Source organism: Erinaceus europaeus, chromosome 8, assembly GCF_950295315.1.
Source record: "Erinaceus europaeus chromosome 8, mEriEur2.1, whole genome shotgun sequence".
In the NCBI taxonomy this organism is placed as follows: domain Eukaryota; kingdom Metazoa; phylum Chordata; class Mammalia; order Eulipotyphla; family Erinaceidae; genus Erinaceus; species Erinaceus europaeus.
Window position 1 is genome coordinate 70,218,924 of NC_080169.1, and position 17,919 is coordinate 70,236,842.

Below are 17,919 nucleotides of genomic sequence, written 5' to 3' on the forward strand. Positions count from 1 at the left end.
AGACCTATGTGAATTTAATTTAGTTTTTTTTTCAATTTATTTTTAAGTTAATTGGAAGTTTAAAAATAAAGATCACAGTAGTTCAGATTCACATGAGACTGTCAATCAGCATTAATACTTCTAATTTAGCGATTTATATGAAAAATATGACACTGTATATCTATGGTATGTTCTACCAAGAAAAAGCATAGCACATTTGAAAACAGAATGTATTGTTAGCTTTGCCTAATCTTTAACCAGTTCCAATTATCACTTAGTTCCAATTTGACTACATTAAGAAAGTGTTTAATTTTTTTCATTTATCAGAAAAGCTTTAAATAAGTGATAATATTTTTATAAGAGGATCTTGAAGAGTAAAGCATTAAAAATGTTTTAATGTGGGAAAACAAACACAATTCATTCCATACAACAAAAATTTAATATACTACAAAACAACATACATTTTAAACTATATAAACATTCCTCCGGAGCAAACAGGTCACTGTGTTTTAAATAAGCATTTGTTCTTTTGTACTTCTAAATGAAATATTACACTGACCAAACTTATTTTGAAATTTACAGAAAGATTAACTAATTTTAAAGCATCAAATAGATATTTTACTATTTCAGCTTGGAAAATACAGTCCCTAAATGTCTATTTTATTGAAAAATTCAGCTGTTGACTTACAATTTCTAAGAATAAATTAAAATTTTATTTTCTCTAGATATAAAAGTCATGAAATTATTAAGTTTCAGTAGCTTAGCTCTCTTTTGAAAGAAATTAAAGATTAATTTTAATACCCTTACAAAATGTTAATTATATTGATAATTCTGGAAATCTGGTTTGTTAACTGAAAAATAATTCCCCAAACTTCTTTGACAATATGGAGTAAAAAGTGAATAAATATTTTTCAACATCACCTTTCTAAATTAGAAGTGAAATTAGCACAAAGAAAACCAAAATTATCTTCCCCTTCCATTCAAAAGACCCTAAAATCTATTAGTCATTATTTCTGGCAGTATTTGACATAAACCGATAGTGGGGGGGAAAAATGTAGTTTTAGAATAAAGACATTTAAATTTTAAAACAGGTTTTACTACTAGCTTACCTTCTTTTGATACCAGACTATAGCATCTGTGACTTTGGACGCCATTTATTCCACTGAGATCACACATTCGTCATTTTAGGCTGAGCAAGAGAGAAAAATACACAAACAACTTTACTTCCACGTTCCAAAAGGAGACAGATCAACATGCGTACACAAGCACTCTGGTTACTCGCACAGCAAAGGGTGTATGACTATACTTATATTACACCCTTCCTCATTACTATTTTAGCAACAGGTTCTTTTAAGTAAACAAAAATCAGTTGCCATAATAAAAGGTTCTTTCTATGTGAATACAGCACTTGAATATATTTGCAGAATTTGTTTTTTATAAGCTTTTAAATTGATTTCAGAATTTCACAGCTGACACTGGAAATTTTTCATTTATAAATTCACATGATAGGAATATATGCATTAACTCAGTAACAGATCGGTCTTGCTGCAGTTTCTCCCTAGGAACTACTGTCAATTACTGTTGCTAAAAGATGGTTCAAAAGAGATGCTAAAATTTATACAACATACTGAATTTTCCCTGAAACTCAGTAAACACAAAGTCAAATTGTGAGAACAATTTAAGTACTAAACCATTATTAGTTAGGGGTAATAAATATTAAGTACTTCTTGTATATAACAGTTCACTAGTACTTGAAAAATTACACAAGAGCATTTCATAAAAGCATCTTTTTCTTTTTTTGAGTTTGTCTAAAACAATTTTGAATGATAAACATAAATGGCTCCTTCAAGGTTCAGACTAACTCCGGAATACTTTTCTAGTCCAGCAAATCAGAGTCTCACGAAAGACAAATTCATAGTATACAGATGTGCCTAAAACAGTTTCAGAGAGATAGAAACCCCAGGATCATTCAGGAGCACTCTTATTTTCTTTTCCTTTTTTAAAATATTTTATTTATTAATTAATGAGAGGGATAAGAGGAGAGAGAAAGAACCAGACAACACTCCAGTACATATGCTGCCGGGTATTGAACTCAAAACCTCATGCTTGAGAGTCCAACACTGCGCCACCTCCCGGACCACATTTTCCTTTATTATTATTATTATTATTATTATTATTATTATTATTATTATTATTATTATTATTAACCACAGCACTGTTCTGGCTTATAGCGATGTGAGGTCAGGTATAGAACCTAAGATTTCACGGTCACAAGCAAGAAGATCTTTTATTTTAGGACCAGTATACTATCTCCCTGCCTGGAAGCACCCTATTGATCAGATCCTTGCACATGCACCTCTGCAAACATAAAGACGTTATCACCTAAAGGGAAGAGGATCTGGAAAATACAAGAGGAAATCAGGCACTGTTTCTCTGAACTGAAAGAGAAGAGGGGGCGGAAAGGAAAGATACCTGGAAGTAATAATAGATGTAAGGGTGACTTAGAAAGGAAGTGAAGGGGAGTCCGGCTGTAGTGCAGTGGGTTAAGCTCATGTGTCACAAAGCATAAGGACCGGCTAAGAATCCCGGGTTCGAGTCCCCAGCTCCCCACCTGAAGGGCAATCCCTTCACAGATGGTGAAGCAGGTCTGCAGGTGTTGTCTATCTTTCTCTTCCCCTCCTCTCTCCATTTCTCTCTGTCCTATCCACCAACAACAATAGAGCAACAAGAGCAAATAAATAAATATTAAAAAAAAAAAAAGGAAGTGAAGGCAGGACCATTAAAAAAAATGGGGAGTATATCTAAACACATAGATCTAGTTACAGGATCAGCATATGGTGACGTTAGGAGAACTATTGTAGTCTCCAATGGACAGGATGGGGACACAGAACTCTGGTGGTGGGAAACATGGAATTATACCTCGATTATCTTACAATTTTGTACAACATTAAATTACTAATAAAAAGAAATTAAAAATAAAATGAAAACAAATATAAAACATGTTACCACTCACTATAAAGTTCTTCACAGTAAGAAAACACCAGAGGCTTTATATATCTTTTATATATATTATTGGACTAAAACATAATGAAAATTGTTTTCAACAAGTTCAAATGTCCACAGGATCAACCTCTAAAATATAAGGCAGAATTTTCTTAATGCTTATATTTTTGATAGATGTTGTTACAAATTAGATGATTTTACTACCTTGCCTAAGATACTGATTCCATCTTTAACTGCAAATTAAAGCTAACTATGTTTTGAAATGCCTGACAGTTGTTCTCGCATTAGAGAGTAGATGTATAGAGTGAAAAGGGCTGGATTCAAGTACTTGAAGAATCACTTAATCTTTATGAATCTGTTTCTTTTATTTATAGAACAGGAGTTACTATATCTATCCACTCACTTTAGAGTCTGTGTAACCAGTAATATACATAAAGTGTCCACCTCAGTCCAGTACCTACAGCAGATATTAATTATTTCATTAACTTTTATATTTAAAAATTCCCTAATCTAGAACTAGCAGTATTTATGCTTTTTTAACATAAGAATTTAGAGAAGGAATACATGAAATCAGTTTTTGCTGACATTTCAAATAAAAATAGCTACCTGATTATCGTAAGATCATAAAGTCAATTCTTAACTACATGCACATGGATTTCAAAGTCCACCTTTGCTACAGTTTCTCAGTCAGGTTTGGTTAATTTCATTCCTCTCACCAGGGATTTTGGGGGAACTTTGCCATTACTATTGAGAATCTCCCGTTTTGTTTTCTTTGTTCTGAAGGCCCCTAGGGATGACTCATTAACTTAAATTACACTTCATCCTAAAAGTTTTCCCTATTGATCCTCCTAAGGAATGATTTACTATAACATTACACTATCAACATATTTGTGGAAACAGCTACACGTTTCCCAAACAGGTCATAACTTTCTCGCTTAGCATTTCTATCCCCTCACAACCAAGACTATCACCAAATACAACCCACAAAAAGTATGAAAAGATCAACTTTTCACCCTTTCTCTTTAGCATCTTTATTGACAAGTCTAGATTATCGGCTAAAATAAAGATACCTTCTAATCCCCCAAGAATGTAAATAATGTGAACTTCACTAACACAATGTAAAAGAAATTTTCACCCACTTTATTAAATGTATGTGATATTTAACATATTTGGGAAATATGTGAATGATCACATAAATAGTAACAAATTTTAAGCTGCAATGAAGTAATGCCTCAAATAGTACTAACAGTTCTTTTAACAGTTTTTTTTTTTTTGGTTTTTTTAACATATTTGGTTTACAACAATCTAGAGTTTTTGAAATTGAGTTTGAGGTTTCACTGTCCAGTCCAAGTTTTTTCAAATAGAAAGTGATGGACAGAGGAACACCAGGTTAAGCACACATAGTACGAAGTGTTAAGAACCCACACAAGACCACCAGCTCCAGCCCCTGCTTACCCACCTGCAGGGGTTTGCTTCACAAATGAACCATAAAGCCATATGGTTCAAAAGCCATAAAGCAGGTCTGCAGGTATCTTTCTCCCTCTCTACCACCCCCTCCCACCTCCCTTCTCAATTTCTCTCTGTCCTATCCAAAAAACTGAAGAAATAGCTGCCAGGAGCAGTGGATACATAGTGACAGCATGAAGCCCCAGTGATAACCCTGGAGGAAGAAAAAAAAAAAGTGGGGGAGATAGTATAATGGTTATGCAAAGAGACATAAATAAATAAAGACACAGATACTAGTGGGGTTGTATTGTTATATGAAAAACTGGGAAATGTTATGCATGTACAAACTACTGTATTTACTGTCGAATGTAAAATATTAATTCCCCAATAAAGAAATTTAAGAAAACAAAAGACACACATACATGCACACCTAACACCTTTCTTCATTCATGGTACAGTTTACTCTGTCAACTGGTTTAATGGTTTTTCCACTGTGTCAACAAACTTTCATGTCACCAAGTGGTTCATACCTATTTTTAAAACAGGTTTTACAGCATTCTAAGATAGATTTCTGAGTCAGACATCTGAGACAAGGCATACTCAAATGATACCTAAATTTCATATGAGTATAAACAAGGATAAATAATGATTTCATGACTAATAGAGATTATTTCTAAAACCTTTGCAGCTTGTGTGACTCTGACAATGCAGGATATAGGTTTACAATCTCTACTGCTATGACAGTTCCTGTCAAATAACTTAATTTTTCCTGGGATTAATCTCTTTGTTACTCTACTGACTGCAAAAAAAAAAAAAAAAAAAAAAGGCATTTGAACGAATTTTAGCAAATAGGGAGTGAATAGCATAGTGGTTATGCAAAGAAATTCAGAGATTCATGCCTGAGGCTCCAAGATTCAATCTCTTGCACCACCCTAAGCCAGAGCTGAGCAGTGCTCTGTTAAAATAAAAATAACTAAGTAAGTAATAAATCATTTTTAAAATGCACATGGGGGGGCTTTGTTTTAAAAGGTAAGGGAAGTTGAATGAGGTTAGACAGCATAATGGTTATGCCAAACGACTCTCGCGCCTGTGGCTCTAAGGCCCTAGGTTCAATCCCCCAAACCACCATAAACCAGAGCTCTGGATAAAAAAAATTAAATTAAATTAAATTAAAAAGTAGGGGAAGTCTGTCATGAAATTCAAGGGCAGAGATGCAGTTATGGCCTGAACTCGAATCAAAGAATAAAAATCCATCGCAGGTGTCTGTACTGACTCTGCTGACTGTGCTGACTTTGCGTGCTTGCTCCTTCCCCATCCCCTCCTTTAGGGGTTATTGTTTCTGGTTATTGCTTCTCTATCTTCATATTGGAAACTATGTCCATGATAAAATCCTAAGGATTTGTTTCCTTCATTCAAGAAGTCACATTAATGTATGAACCTTTTGATTATATTTGCGATTTTCTCTGGGAAACCTTTTGATTACATTTGCTCAGCTTGGGACATGGGGTATATATACTTTTGATTCAATCTTATATAAGCTGGGGAAAGGACTCTGTACAAAATTATTGCTGGGGCTAAACAGTGGTGTACCCAGTAGCATGCACATGTTACAAAGCACAAGGAACTGGTTCAAGTACCCAGTACCCACCTGCAGGGGTAAGTTTCATAAGCCGTGAAGCAATGCTGCAGGTGTCTCTTTTTCTCTCTACCTGTCTCCCCTTCCCATTTGCTTTCTCTCTGTTTCTATCCAAGAAATAAATAAAAATGTTTATTTTAAAGATTGTCGGGGAGGAAGACAGCATTATGGTTATTATGCAAACAGGCTCTTGTGCCAGGTTTAATCCCCTGCACCACTACAAACCAGAGCTGAGCAGTGCTCTGGCAAAAATTAATTAATTAATTAATTGTTATGGGTGTTAGTTGAGCACAGGCATTACCCTGTGTAAGGTCCTGAGTTCAAGGCCCGCTAACATGGGAGAATATCAAGGACCACACGGGAGGGAGCTCCATGAATGGTGAAGTAGTGTTTAAGTGTTTCTCCTATGTCTCTCTCTCTCTCTCTCTCTCTCTCTCTCTCTCTCTCTCTCTCTCATTAACAGGACTAAAAGGGTTGGTCTAAGAATAACCACTCATTGCTGTTATTCATATTCAAGGTCCTGAGTTTATTCTCCAGCACTTGAATGAATGAACAAGCTCTAAGGAAGTCCTACTACTCTAGTTATGTAGATAACAGTAAGTTTATGGTCAGATACAGCATTCCCAAACACTGCTAAACAAATTTGAACCTAGCAACTAGATGAACATCTCCTGTGCCACACAGATACACCCATATTTTTTATACATTTAAAGATACTTGCTCAGATTCCGGAAGATGGCAGAATGAGAAGCTGCTAGTGGCTTGAGCTCCGACCACATCTACTGGAAATGGTAGGATTTTTTGCCTTTAGTATGCCAGTCAATAAGGGGTCCTAGCGGTGACACCAAGGAGGTGACTATAACTCAATTTGGGTTAGAAAATAGAGTAAAAAGAAAGGGAAAAATTTTTTTCTTTTAAATTATTATTCCCAAAGCACACCTCCTCCCTCACCCCCCCCCCCCCCCCCCGCCCATAACCAGTCCCTGGGGACCAGAGATCTGCTCCTAGCAGGCTCCCCTGCCGAGCTTCTTTCTTTACCAAGATTCCTGTCCCACCAGGGGGTGTCAGAGAATGGGAAAGCTATCAGGAGAGGGGATGGGATATGGAGATTGGGTGGTAGGAATTGTGGAGTTGTACCCCTCCTACCCTATGGTTTTGTTAATTTATCCTTTCTTAAATAAAAAAGAAAAAAAGAAAAAAAAAAGATACTCCATCGGAAGTCGGGCGGTGGAGCAACAGGTTAAGTGCATGTGGCGCAAAGCACAACCAGCGTAGGGATCCTGGTTCAAGCCCCTGGCTCCCCACCTGCAGGGAAGTTGCTTCACAAGTGGTGAAGCAGGTCTGCCGGTGTGTGTCTTTCTCTCCCCCTCTCTGCTTTCCTCTCCTCTCTCCATTTCTCTCTGTCCTATCCAACAACAATGACATCAATAACCACAACGTTAAACAACAATGGCAACAAAAGGAAAAATGAATAAATATAAAAATAGATACTTCACCTAAGATGGTAACTGAATCATGTATCCCTTCTATACAGTATACATCCCTTCTTTACACAGGGTACCTCTAAGTGACATCTCCTCACTACATTCAAGGACTTTTTACGGAGAATCCTAAGTAACTGCCTTAATATCAAGTTATAACATTATCATATCAAATTTAGAAATAATCCAACTATAAGACCTCATAGATAACTACAGGCATGCAGATAAAACAATTACTCTAAGCTAATCCTCTCTGTGACACTGCTTTAATCATCATATCTTGTCAAAAACATCCATATTCTTCACTATGTCAATATCTACACAAAATAAATTTGTGATACCAAAGACCAGGGTGGAAGGAAAGAGACAATTACAAATGACTGCCTTCATACAATCTCATCATAAAAGACAGTAATGCCCAAGAGTACTTTTGTAGAGTCAACTGCCAAAGAAATCAAGTCTTAGGTGATTCCTTAAAGAAAAAAAAAAAAAAAATCAATTAAATGATACACTATGTTGCATTGTACATCTTCCTCTACTGTGTTCCAACAAATTCTCACTGTATTCAGAAAACAACTTATGCCCATACCCTGACACTTTGCTTGTGCTGTTATTCTCATTCTATCCTTTTCTCTAAGCATCCATCCTTCAAAATCAGCTCAAATTCCACTTCTCTAAAATCAAGTTTTCTAGAAGCATTCCTTCAGACTAGTAAACACTGAAGTTTGGCCCATACTAATACATCTGGCATTTAAATAAAAAATGTAAAGTAGTAGAGTAGCACATGTCACTAGACCATATATAAACATTTTAAGGGAAAAAAATAAGAGATACTTCTTCATGTCTAAGTGCCCAATACATTATAATATGCACTGACGAAGTGGGGCAGAGAAAAAAGCAGTGATTTTACTGTGAAGTTAAATGCTAGTAATACTTAACCATCAAAATGCCATAAGATAGTTCACCTTTGGCTTGCACAGAACCAAAGTTCAAATCTGGCCCTAACTGCATGAGGGGAAGCTCTAGAGCCATGGTCTTTCTCTCTACCCATCTATCTGACTCTATCTCTCTTTTCCCACCTTTGGAAGTTATCCCAGTAACACCAAAATTAAAAGGAGAGAAGAGCCAGGTGGTGGCACACTTGGTTAAGTGTACACATAAACAGTTTGCAAGGACCCAGGTTCTATTCAAGTCCCTTGTCCCCACCTGCAGGGGGAAAGCGTCCTGAGTGGAAAAGCAGGGCTGCAGGTGTCTGTCTGTCTCTTTCCCTCTCTATCTCCTGCTACCCTCTCAATTTCTCTCTGTCTCTATCCAACAATAAAGAAAATATTTTTTAAAATAAAAGAAAAAGAAAAAATTCAAACAAATGCAAGAAGGAATCTGAAGTCAAGATAAAGATTAGTTTTGGAGATCTATTTAGCCAATGTTTTAAAGCAGAGGTGAGTTACAAAGGTATATACATTTTTCACAACTGAAAAATGTACATATAGTTAAGATTTCTGCCTTTCAAAGATCACTTTAGTAATATCATGTGACTGACTTTTACTACCTAAGAAGAGTATAATGAGATAGAAAAACGTCTGGCCCAAAACTTACCACTACAAAGAAGAAGTGAAATAGGTTAAGTACAAATATGAAAGCAGATGAGTATGGTGTCACAGAATCCAACAGAAAATAGTCTTCATTCCAAGGACACAGTTTCAAGGCCCTGATCCCCACCTGCAGGGGAGGAATGGAGCTTCGTGAGTGATAAAGTAGTGTTGTAGGTATCTCTGTCTCTCCCTCTCTATCTCTCCTTCTCAACTTGTCTCTATTAAAGATAATCAGTGGGAAAAGTGGCATCTTCTTACATTACATTTAAGCCCCAGTAATAACTGGTAGTAATATAATAATAATTATCTTACACAAAGGATTGAGTGACTGAGTAAGAGATCATTGAATTTAACAAAATAGGTATCAAAAGAGATCTAGGAAGGAACAATCAGAGACCCAGGAGGTGGCGCACCAGGTTAAGCGTACATAGTATGAAGCGCAATGACCAGTGCAAGGATTCCCCCCTTCAATCCCCCCAGCTCCCCACCTGCAGAAGGGAAGATCTGCAGGTGTCTGTCTTTCTCTCTCCCTCTCTACTTTCCCCTCCCCTCTCGATTTCTCTCTATCCTATCCAAAAAATTGAAACAATGGCCACAGGAGCAGTGGATTCATAGTGCAGTCACCAAAAAAAAAAAAAAAAAGGAACAATCTCAATGAAGTAGAAAAGATAGAAGTCAGAGCGGAATGAGAAAAAAACGGTTGATAAAGAAGACAAATGTAAAAACAATACCAGATATTGCTGACTGACTCACATTATTCCACTGCCCTCTGTATTTTGCGAGAATTTTTGCTGGGCATATTGTTGCCCAAAATAAAAGCCTTTCTTCCCATTTCTTGAAGATAGGTGTGGCTAGTTCAGACAGAAACACTGGGTCAAATATCCAGGTAGGGCCCTTGAAAGAAGCAGTCTGGGGATTGCTTCAGCAGGTAGACCAAAGACTTCCATGCCTGAAGGCCCAAGTTCAATCCATGACACTACATATGCAGTGCTCTGGTCTCACTTGTGCTTTCTCTTTTTCTCTTATAAAATAAAAAATATATCTTTTCAACTAAAAAAGAATGATTTAGTTAGGAAAAGAGCTTTTCTTCTTCCCTCTTTCCCATTCCTTGCTTTTTGAAATGCTATTTTATATACATATAACTAATTTTTCTGAGGCAGCATTACATTATAAAAATGCATAGTTTTTTTGAAGGCGCATCATCATCCTAAGTAAAAATCTGTATAGATTATGTTTAAGTCCAAGTCCAAGTCTCTGCATCATATAATCAAGCTCTTTAAGCCATTTTACCACCCCATACACAGCCCTTCCCCTCTGGTAAACACAAATTTGGTCTTACAGACTGAAAGTTTATTTCTTGTTTTAGTTACCTCCTCTTTTCTCTACATTTCATATATGAGTGAAACCGTATGGTTTCACATAACTTTCTTCATGTAACTTACTGGAATAATGTTTTTAAATGACTGCTCTAATAACCATTGTGGACAGTGATTTTAAGTCCAGAATCCAGATGCAGTAATAGACAGAAAGGAACCTGGACTGAATTTGATGTAGTCATTGCCATACCAATTCTAGATTGTCTACTTGATACTTCTTGTATCAAAGATTATAAATCCTTACAGTTTTGCTCACTATTACTAATAGCCAACTCAGTGTTAACTGGTACTATGGGGTATTTATAATACTTTCCATTCACATTTTCTTTCCATCAAAACTTTGTAGCGGCCTGGGAGGCAGCACAGTGGATAAAGTGAGGTCCAGAGTGCAATTACCAGCATCACATATGCCAGAGTGGTGCTCTGGTTCTCCTTCTATCATTAATTAATTAATTAGTCTTCAGAAATACTCATTAAAGAAGAAACTTTACCAACACTGTTCTGTTGTTTTTGGAACTGACCTCCACTGAGAAGACTGGACTCAACTAGATCTTTTTCTTGCTAGTATTGGTCATGCTCTCTATTTTTAGGCAGGATGCAAAAATAACTTTATCTTTTTTGAAGCTAATAACTACAAGAGTACAGTCAACTTTAATCATTTCATTATTTTTTCTGTCATTTAACATCTTTCAGTCTGCAGATGCACTAGCAAAGGCCATTTCATTTTTATTTATGCATACACACTTCATTTTGAGTGCTAGATACTGCCTTTAATCTATTTTTCTATAACCCAAAGATGCGGAAAATGAGAAAAAGAGTGTACATTTGGACTCAGTATAGCCACTACTGAAATGTCACTAAGTGTTGTATATCAGGATCTAATTCCTTAGAGAGTTATCTTACCTTTAAGGGATTTGACTCTTGCCCTTACTAAAATTATAAACAGCAGTGCTCCCTAAGTCTATGCATGGTTATTTAGTGTCTCCTTAAGGATATTTCCCTTGACTTCTAGCTCCCTATTCACGTATTCGTTCTGCTTGCCTAGAGAGTATTAGGAGCACTCTTAGGGTTTTGTAGGCCCCATTCACCAATTCTTAGTCTGGCACTTAACTCAGAGGAATTTTTCTCTATGTTCTTCTATGCAAAAATGTGTCATGACTTTTCTGACAACCCAATAGTTACAAGCCATGCCATACATACGCAGTATGTTCTCATTTTTTTCTTGGTCTCCACTGTTTGAAGTAATTGGCAAAAAAAAATTGCAGATAAACCTTTTTTGCCTGCTTTCCTTCCATTTTTTTTACCCTTTTCTACCCCAAATCACTTTTTCCTTTTTTCATTTGATTTTAGTGAAAGAAAATTTGGGGGCCTTACTTCGTTTTTTACTCTGAAGTTCCTATGTTAATTTTGTTAATATTTATTCAAGTTCTCAATCTTTCAAGTTACTAACTCAACTAAAGTATAAAATTTCAGAACTCTTGAGATAGGGTTCTAAATAAAAGCTGCAGTTTTACTTCTGCTATTTTTCACAGAAGGAAGAAGAGGGAAGACATGCAGTTTCAATTCTTACTCTAAATTGAAGATACTAAGCAAATAAACAACCCAGGCCACAGATTAAGCTCTTCTGTGAACTTGTTACAACCACCTCCAAGAAAAAAACAAAGCAAAACAAAAACCAACCAAACAACAACAATTCAATTACATAGTCCTTCCTCATATCTAGTCCACTTCTATTACTTTATTCAATTTCCTATTCAAAGAAACTTAGAACCTTTCTTGTGTCTTTCCTTTCCCTACCCTATATATAGTACCACTACTCTATAGTTGGCATGTAGGAATATTCAGTAAATATGATGCAATGAAAGAATACAATAAATTTATCATATCACCAAAATATTTATCATTTAACCCATGCAAACTCATATCTACAAGGAAAACTCCAAGCGTTTTCTTCACTTTCACTATTAATTTTATAAAATACTAACCTTTTCACATTTCTCTCCTTAATACTCTAATGATTTTCCATTCCCTAAGAGCACCATCAGTAAAACAAAATAACAAAGAATAAAAATAAAAACTCTTCTTTTACAAGCTGACACTGATTTACGGATTTTACAATTAAGACACCACCTTTACATTCTTTCACACAGGATCTCTTATGTCCACTCCCCAATCTCCTAAACATATCTTAATATCTAGCACTTTGGGCTCTCAAATATATAATATACTTTCCTACTTGTATTCTAGCTCTGGTGGTATTTCCACTTTATTCTCATCTATCCCACAGATACTATAGATTTCTCTAGGCCCAGATAAACACAGGGAATAAAACTATGAGAACATATAGATAATGGTATTCAAATGACTTAAAAAAAAAAAAAGAAGTTATGGGATATATTAACCATAAAATACAACTTTACATTAAAAAAAGATGATACTGTATCCATTCAGACAAAATGGATAGAACTGGAAGAAAGAAAGAAAGGATGAAAGGAAAAAAGGAAGAAAGGAAGTAAGAGAGAGAGAAGGAAGAGAAGAAGAGAAAAAAAATTTAAATGAAAAATTCAGTAACAGTTAAGAGAATTATGGTGGTTATTGTTGGGATGGTGGGACACTGAATTTTGGTGGTGGGTGCAGTGTGGAACAATGCTCTGTAATCGTACAGTCTTGTAAACCACTATTAATCACAAAAAATAACTTGACAAAAAATAATCTAGTTATGTGCCTTTCTGGAGACATCCTAGTATCATCTCTTACAGATACTGGGAAATGCCTTCATAGATAAGTGTCTTGTTACCTCAACAGAAACATAAACTTTAACCATGTGAATTTCTCCTCTTCAGCTTATAAATACTCTGCTCCACCCAGGGCTGAATAAAACCCCAAGGTATCCTTGCTTTGCCTTTTTCTCCTCCCAAAACATAACCTCAACTTTGAAATTAAAACAAAGGTGTTTTCTTTGCCCACATAACGTGGTAGTTTTATTTGACAGTATGTACATGGATGACTAATGTTGATGTAGATTATATTTACAGTCTTAAATGTCCCCTAAGTACACTAGGTTAGATTTAAAAAAAAAAAAAAAAAAAGTCAGCCAAGTTGCCTTACCTGAGGATTTGCCAGAGCCTTTAATATTATACAGTACAATATAAGGGTACAAAAGGAGACTGTGCATATTATTTCTTATACTTATTTAAAACGAAATCCTTTCCTCGTGATGCATCTTGTGAGACATACAATTGACTAAGCCACTAAATATAGCATACTGAGAGATCTTTGAAGTAGTTCCAACTTCTCCCAGTACAAATTAAATACATAAAAAATGGTCAAACCAAGGCTGAGGGGATAGTGTTAGCACACAGGATTTGCATGCCTGAAGCCCCAGAGAAACCAAGTTTAACCCCCAACACACACCCCAATACTACCATATGGCAGAGCAGAACAGTGTTCTGATGTCTCTCTCCACTGCTTTCCCTCTTTGTCCTTCATAAAAGTGGTTTTTTAAAAAAGATTTTAAAAGATGGCAAGACTTTTCCTCTGATTGAAGAAGTAATAATTGAGGTTTTCACAACAGCTCACTTCATTAGAAGAGAATGCCCACAATATTTTCCTTAAGCAGTAAAATATTTAAATCTTTTTTTCTTATCTTTCTTTCTCTCTTTTGTTCTTTGTAGTCACTGGGGCATCACCACTCCAGGTTAACTTGACTTTTTAAGATAGAAAGATAGACAAAGATAGGCACAAAGAAAGACCACAGCACCAAAGCATCCTTCAGTGCAGTGGGGACCAGGCTGGAACCTGAGTTATTCCCGTTGCAAAGCAAGTGAATTAAGTGAATTACCATGCTATTTTACATCCTTTGCTAATTTACATCCTTTTAAGTTCCATTCATCTATATTAGTTATAAAGGAACACCTAGTAAATTTACCACATTTTTAACCTTCAGATAACATTATTTTTTTATTCTTTTTTTTTTCCAGATTAAATTAGATTCTTTGAACTGATCATCCAAGAATCCAGGAAGAGTCAGTCATCACCAGAAAAAGATCTAAATAATTCCTGGAATTTTTCTGGCCAACTAAATACTCTATTTGTTTGAAGAATGCAATGCACAGTGAACTTGTAACTTCTATTACTAGGGATATGAACACTTGGGCATGCAGGCTAAGAATATACAGGCTTTTTTATTTTTAACAGCCTCAAAACAGGTTGACTCAACTCAAGCTTTCTGAAATAAAGGGGTATTATACATACACTCGTGTATATTCAATATTCCTAGCAATATCCACGTAGTCTAGAATTTTTGTTGATAAATCACATACCAAAGTTTACAAAACAACAGTAAGAATTAACAGAATGGCAACAGTCAGTTAACAGCAGACAACAATCTGAATACTGAAGTTTTTGTCTCAGTACAAGGACCAAAGTAGTCTTGTACTAAAGGATACTCAGGTCTCCATTTTCAAGTCTCCAAGCCTAGGTTGATTAAGCTATGTTCAAGTAACAACTATGATCCAGAGCAAAGCAGATTCCAACACAGAACTTACAATATCTGAACCTAAATAAAAATTAGCATTCAGGGAGTTGGGCTGTAGCGCAGCGGGTTAAGTGCAGGTGGCGCAAAGCACAAGGACCGGCCTAAGTATCCGGGTTGGAACCCCAAGCTCCCCACCAGCAGGGGAGTCGCTTCACAGGCAGTGAAGCTAGTCTGCAGGTGTCTATCTTTCTCTCCCCCTCTGTCTTCCCCTCCTCTCTCCATTTCTCTCTGTTCTATCCAACAACAATGACATCAACAACAATAACTACAACAATAAAAAAACAAGGGCAACAAAAGGGAATATTTTTTTAAAAAATTAGCATTCAAATAAGCAAGGAAATATAATCTATAATAAGAAAAATCAACTACTAGAAATGGATCAGAAATGGTAAATGTAATAGGATTAGTAAAGAGGGATATAACAACAGCTACTTATTAAAAAAACATAGCCCCCACTGTACTGGGGGAAACTTGGATGCTAGTTATCTTTCCCTCTGCTTCTGTCTTTTTTCCCCCAAAACTTTATTTACTCATTAATGGGGGGGGGGGGCAGAGAAAGTGAGAACAAGAACATCACTCTGGCACACACAATGCTAGGGATGGATAGAACTCAGAACACCAAGCTTTAAAGTGCAATGCTTTATTCATTGTGCCACTTACCCAAGACATTCACTGTCTCTCTTTTTTTTTGTTATCTTTATTCGATAGAGACAGAAATTGAGAGGGAAAAGGGAGATAGAGAGACAGAGACAGAGAGACACCTACAGCCTGCTACAACACTCACAAAGCTTTCCCCAGCTATACCACTCACAAAGCTTTCCTCCAGCATATGGGGAACGGGGGCTCGAACCTGAGTCCTTGTGCATTGTAATATGTGCACTCAACCAGATGCACCACCACCTATCCCCCTCAACTGTCTCCCTCTATCTGAAAAAATTGGCCCAATGTGATGAAGTCCTAGAAGTTGGGGGTGCGGAGACGAAAGCCTTAATTCATATAAAAGAGCGCAAAAAGGAACCAAAATTAGACGGGACAAGTAAAAAGTAAATAGCAAGATGTTAGATTAAGTCTTGGAATAGCAAGTATCACATTAAATGTATGTAATATAAGTTAAATGTCAGGAATTAAGAAAATGGGGAAAACATAAAAGCAAAACCCAATATGAACAAAAATACTACTACTAATAATAATACAAAGATTATATTATTAGTGAAGTACTAATAACAGTAATACTAATAAAGAAAAGTAGATCCAGAGGTCTGGGAGGTGGCGCAGTGGATAAAGCATTGGGCTCTCAAGCATGAGATGCCGAGTTCAGTCCCCAGCAGCACATGTATCAGAGTGATGTCCGGTCCTTTATCTCTCCCTCTTTGCCTATCATTCTTCATGAATAAAATATTAAAAAAAAGAAAGAAAAGTAAATCCAAATGAAAGTACATTTCAGTGTAAAGCATGTAAGCAGAGATAAAAAGGATCATTTCACAATGACAATGGGATCCAGTTCATCAAGTCATTAGAATAATCCAAAATACCTGATGCCAAAATTCGCAGAACTGCCAGGAGACATTGAAAATTCCATAACTACAGTCAGAGATTTCAACAGCCTTCTCTTAAAAACTGAGAGCACAAGTACAGCCGAAACTACTAAGGATATGAAGATCTGAACAATTCCACCAGTCAGCTTAATTTGACTGACATTTCCAGAACTCTGCATGGAACATTCTATGTAAGGACATATGAATCATTTACCAAGATAGACCGACCAAAGTCTCAATAAATTTTAAATGATTCAAATCATGCAGTGTATGTTCTTTGACCACAATGAAATCAAATCAGAAAATATTATCTAAACAACCCCCAAATATTCCAAAACTGTGTTTATACCCCTGAATAACTAATGAAACTTAAAAAGGGAATCAAAAAAGCACTAAGAATTATGAAAATGGATAAAAATGAAAGTACAACATATCAAAATGTATGCAGTGCAGCAAAACAATACTTGGTAGGGAATTTTATAATGCGGAACAGTTATATAAGAAAACAAAGATTTCAAATTAATAAGCTAAATTTCCATTTTAAGATTATAGCAAATCAAGAGCAAATGAAATGCAATGTAATGGTAGAAAGGAAGTAAAATTTTAAAAATTAACTAAAGACTGGGAAGTTGGCTCAGTGGTAGAATATCCTCCTTGGATACATGAGCATATGAGCTAGATTCCTGGAACCACATGGAAAAACTCACATGTGGTGGAGCAGTGTTTTGGGGTCTCTCCCCCTTTCCCTTCTTTTTCTCTTTCATTCTAAAAGTGGAAAGGAGTTGGACTGGAAGGGAGGTCAGTAGTGATGCATACATTTAAGGCCTTGAGTTCAATCTGTTGGCATCAGGTTTAGAAAAAGTAAAACATAAAAAAATAAAAGTATAACATAAATACTGTTTTTCTGGAGAAAAAATAAAAATACTGAATCTATAGTTTAAAAAAAATCCCCACAAGCAGGCGAGGATATGGTTCACCTGATAAAACACGCTCTTTAGGGGCAGACCTTACACATTCTGCACCCCATAATGATCCCGGGTCCATACTTTCAGAGATATAAAGAATAGGAAAGCTTCCAGTGGACGGGATGGGATATGGAACTCTGGTGGTGGGAAATGTGTGGAATTTTACTCCTCTTATCCTACGGTTTTGTCAATATTTTCTATTTTTATTGTATAAATAAATTTAATTTAGACAACACTCTTTAGCATGCACAAGGACCCAACCAAGTTCAAGCCCCTCACCACATCTGAGCATTTACAGGCAGAAAGTTTCACTCTAAGTGGAGCAATGCTGTAGTCTTTCTTGTCTTCCTCTCTCCCTCTCACCCTTTA

General features: G+C 36.0%; 1 protein-coding gene across 8 annotated transcripts in view; it reads right to left on the reverse strand.

The window, feature by feature from the left end:
- Positions 1-17,919, reverse strand: part of PHTF2 (putative homeodomain transcription factor 2) — a 129,326-nt gene that overhangs the window by 100,730 nt on the left and 10,677 nt on the right. For 4 of the 8 annotated variants that reach the window (XM_060196349.1, XM_060196348.1, XM_060196346.1 and 1 more), the window contains one exon: positions 1,089-1,168. In XM_060196349.1, the coding sequence (XP_060052332.1) occupies positions 1,089-1,133 (45 nt within the window). In that variant the 5' untranslated portion in view covers positions 1,134-1,168. Of the gene's footprint in view, positions 1-1,088; positions 1,169-17,919 lie in introns of those variants that run through there. The other 4 variants (XM_060196350.1, XM_060196351.1, XM_060196352.1 and 1 more) reach the window with 2 other exon arrangements.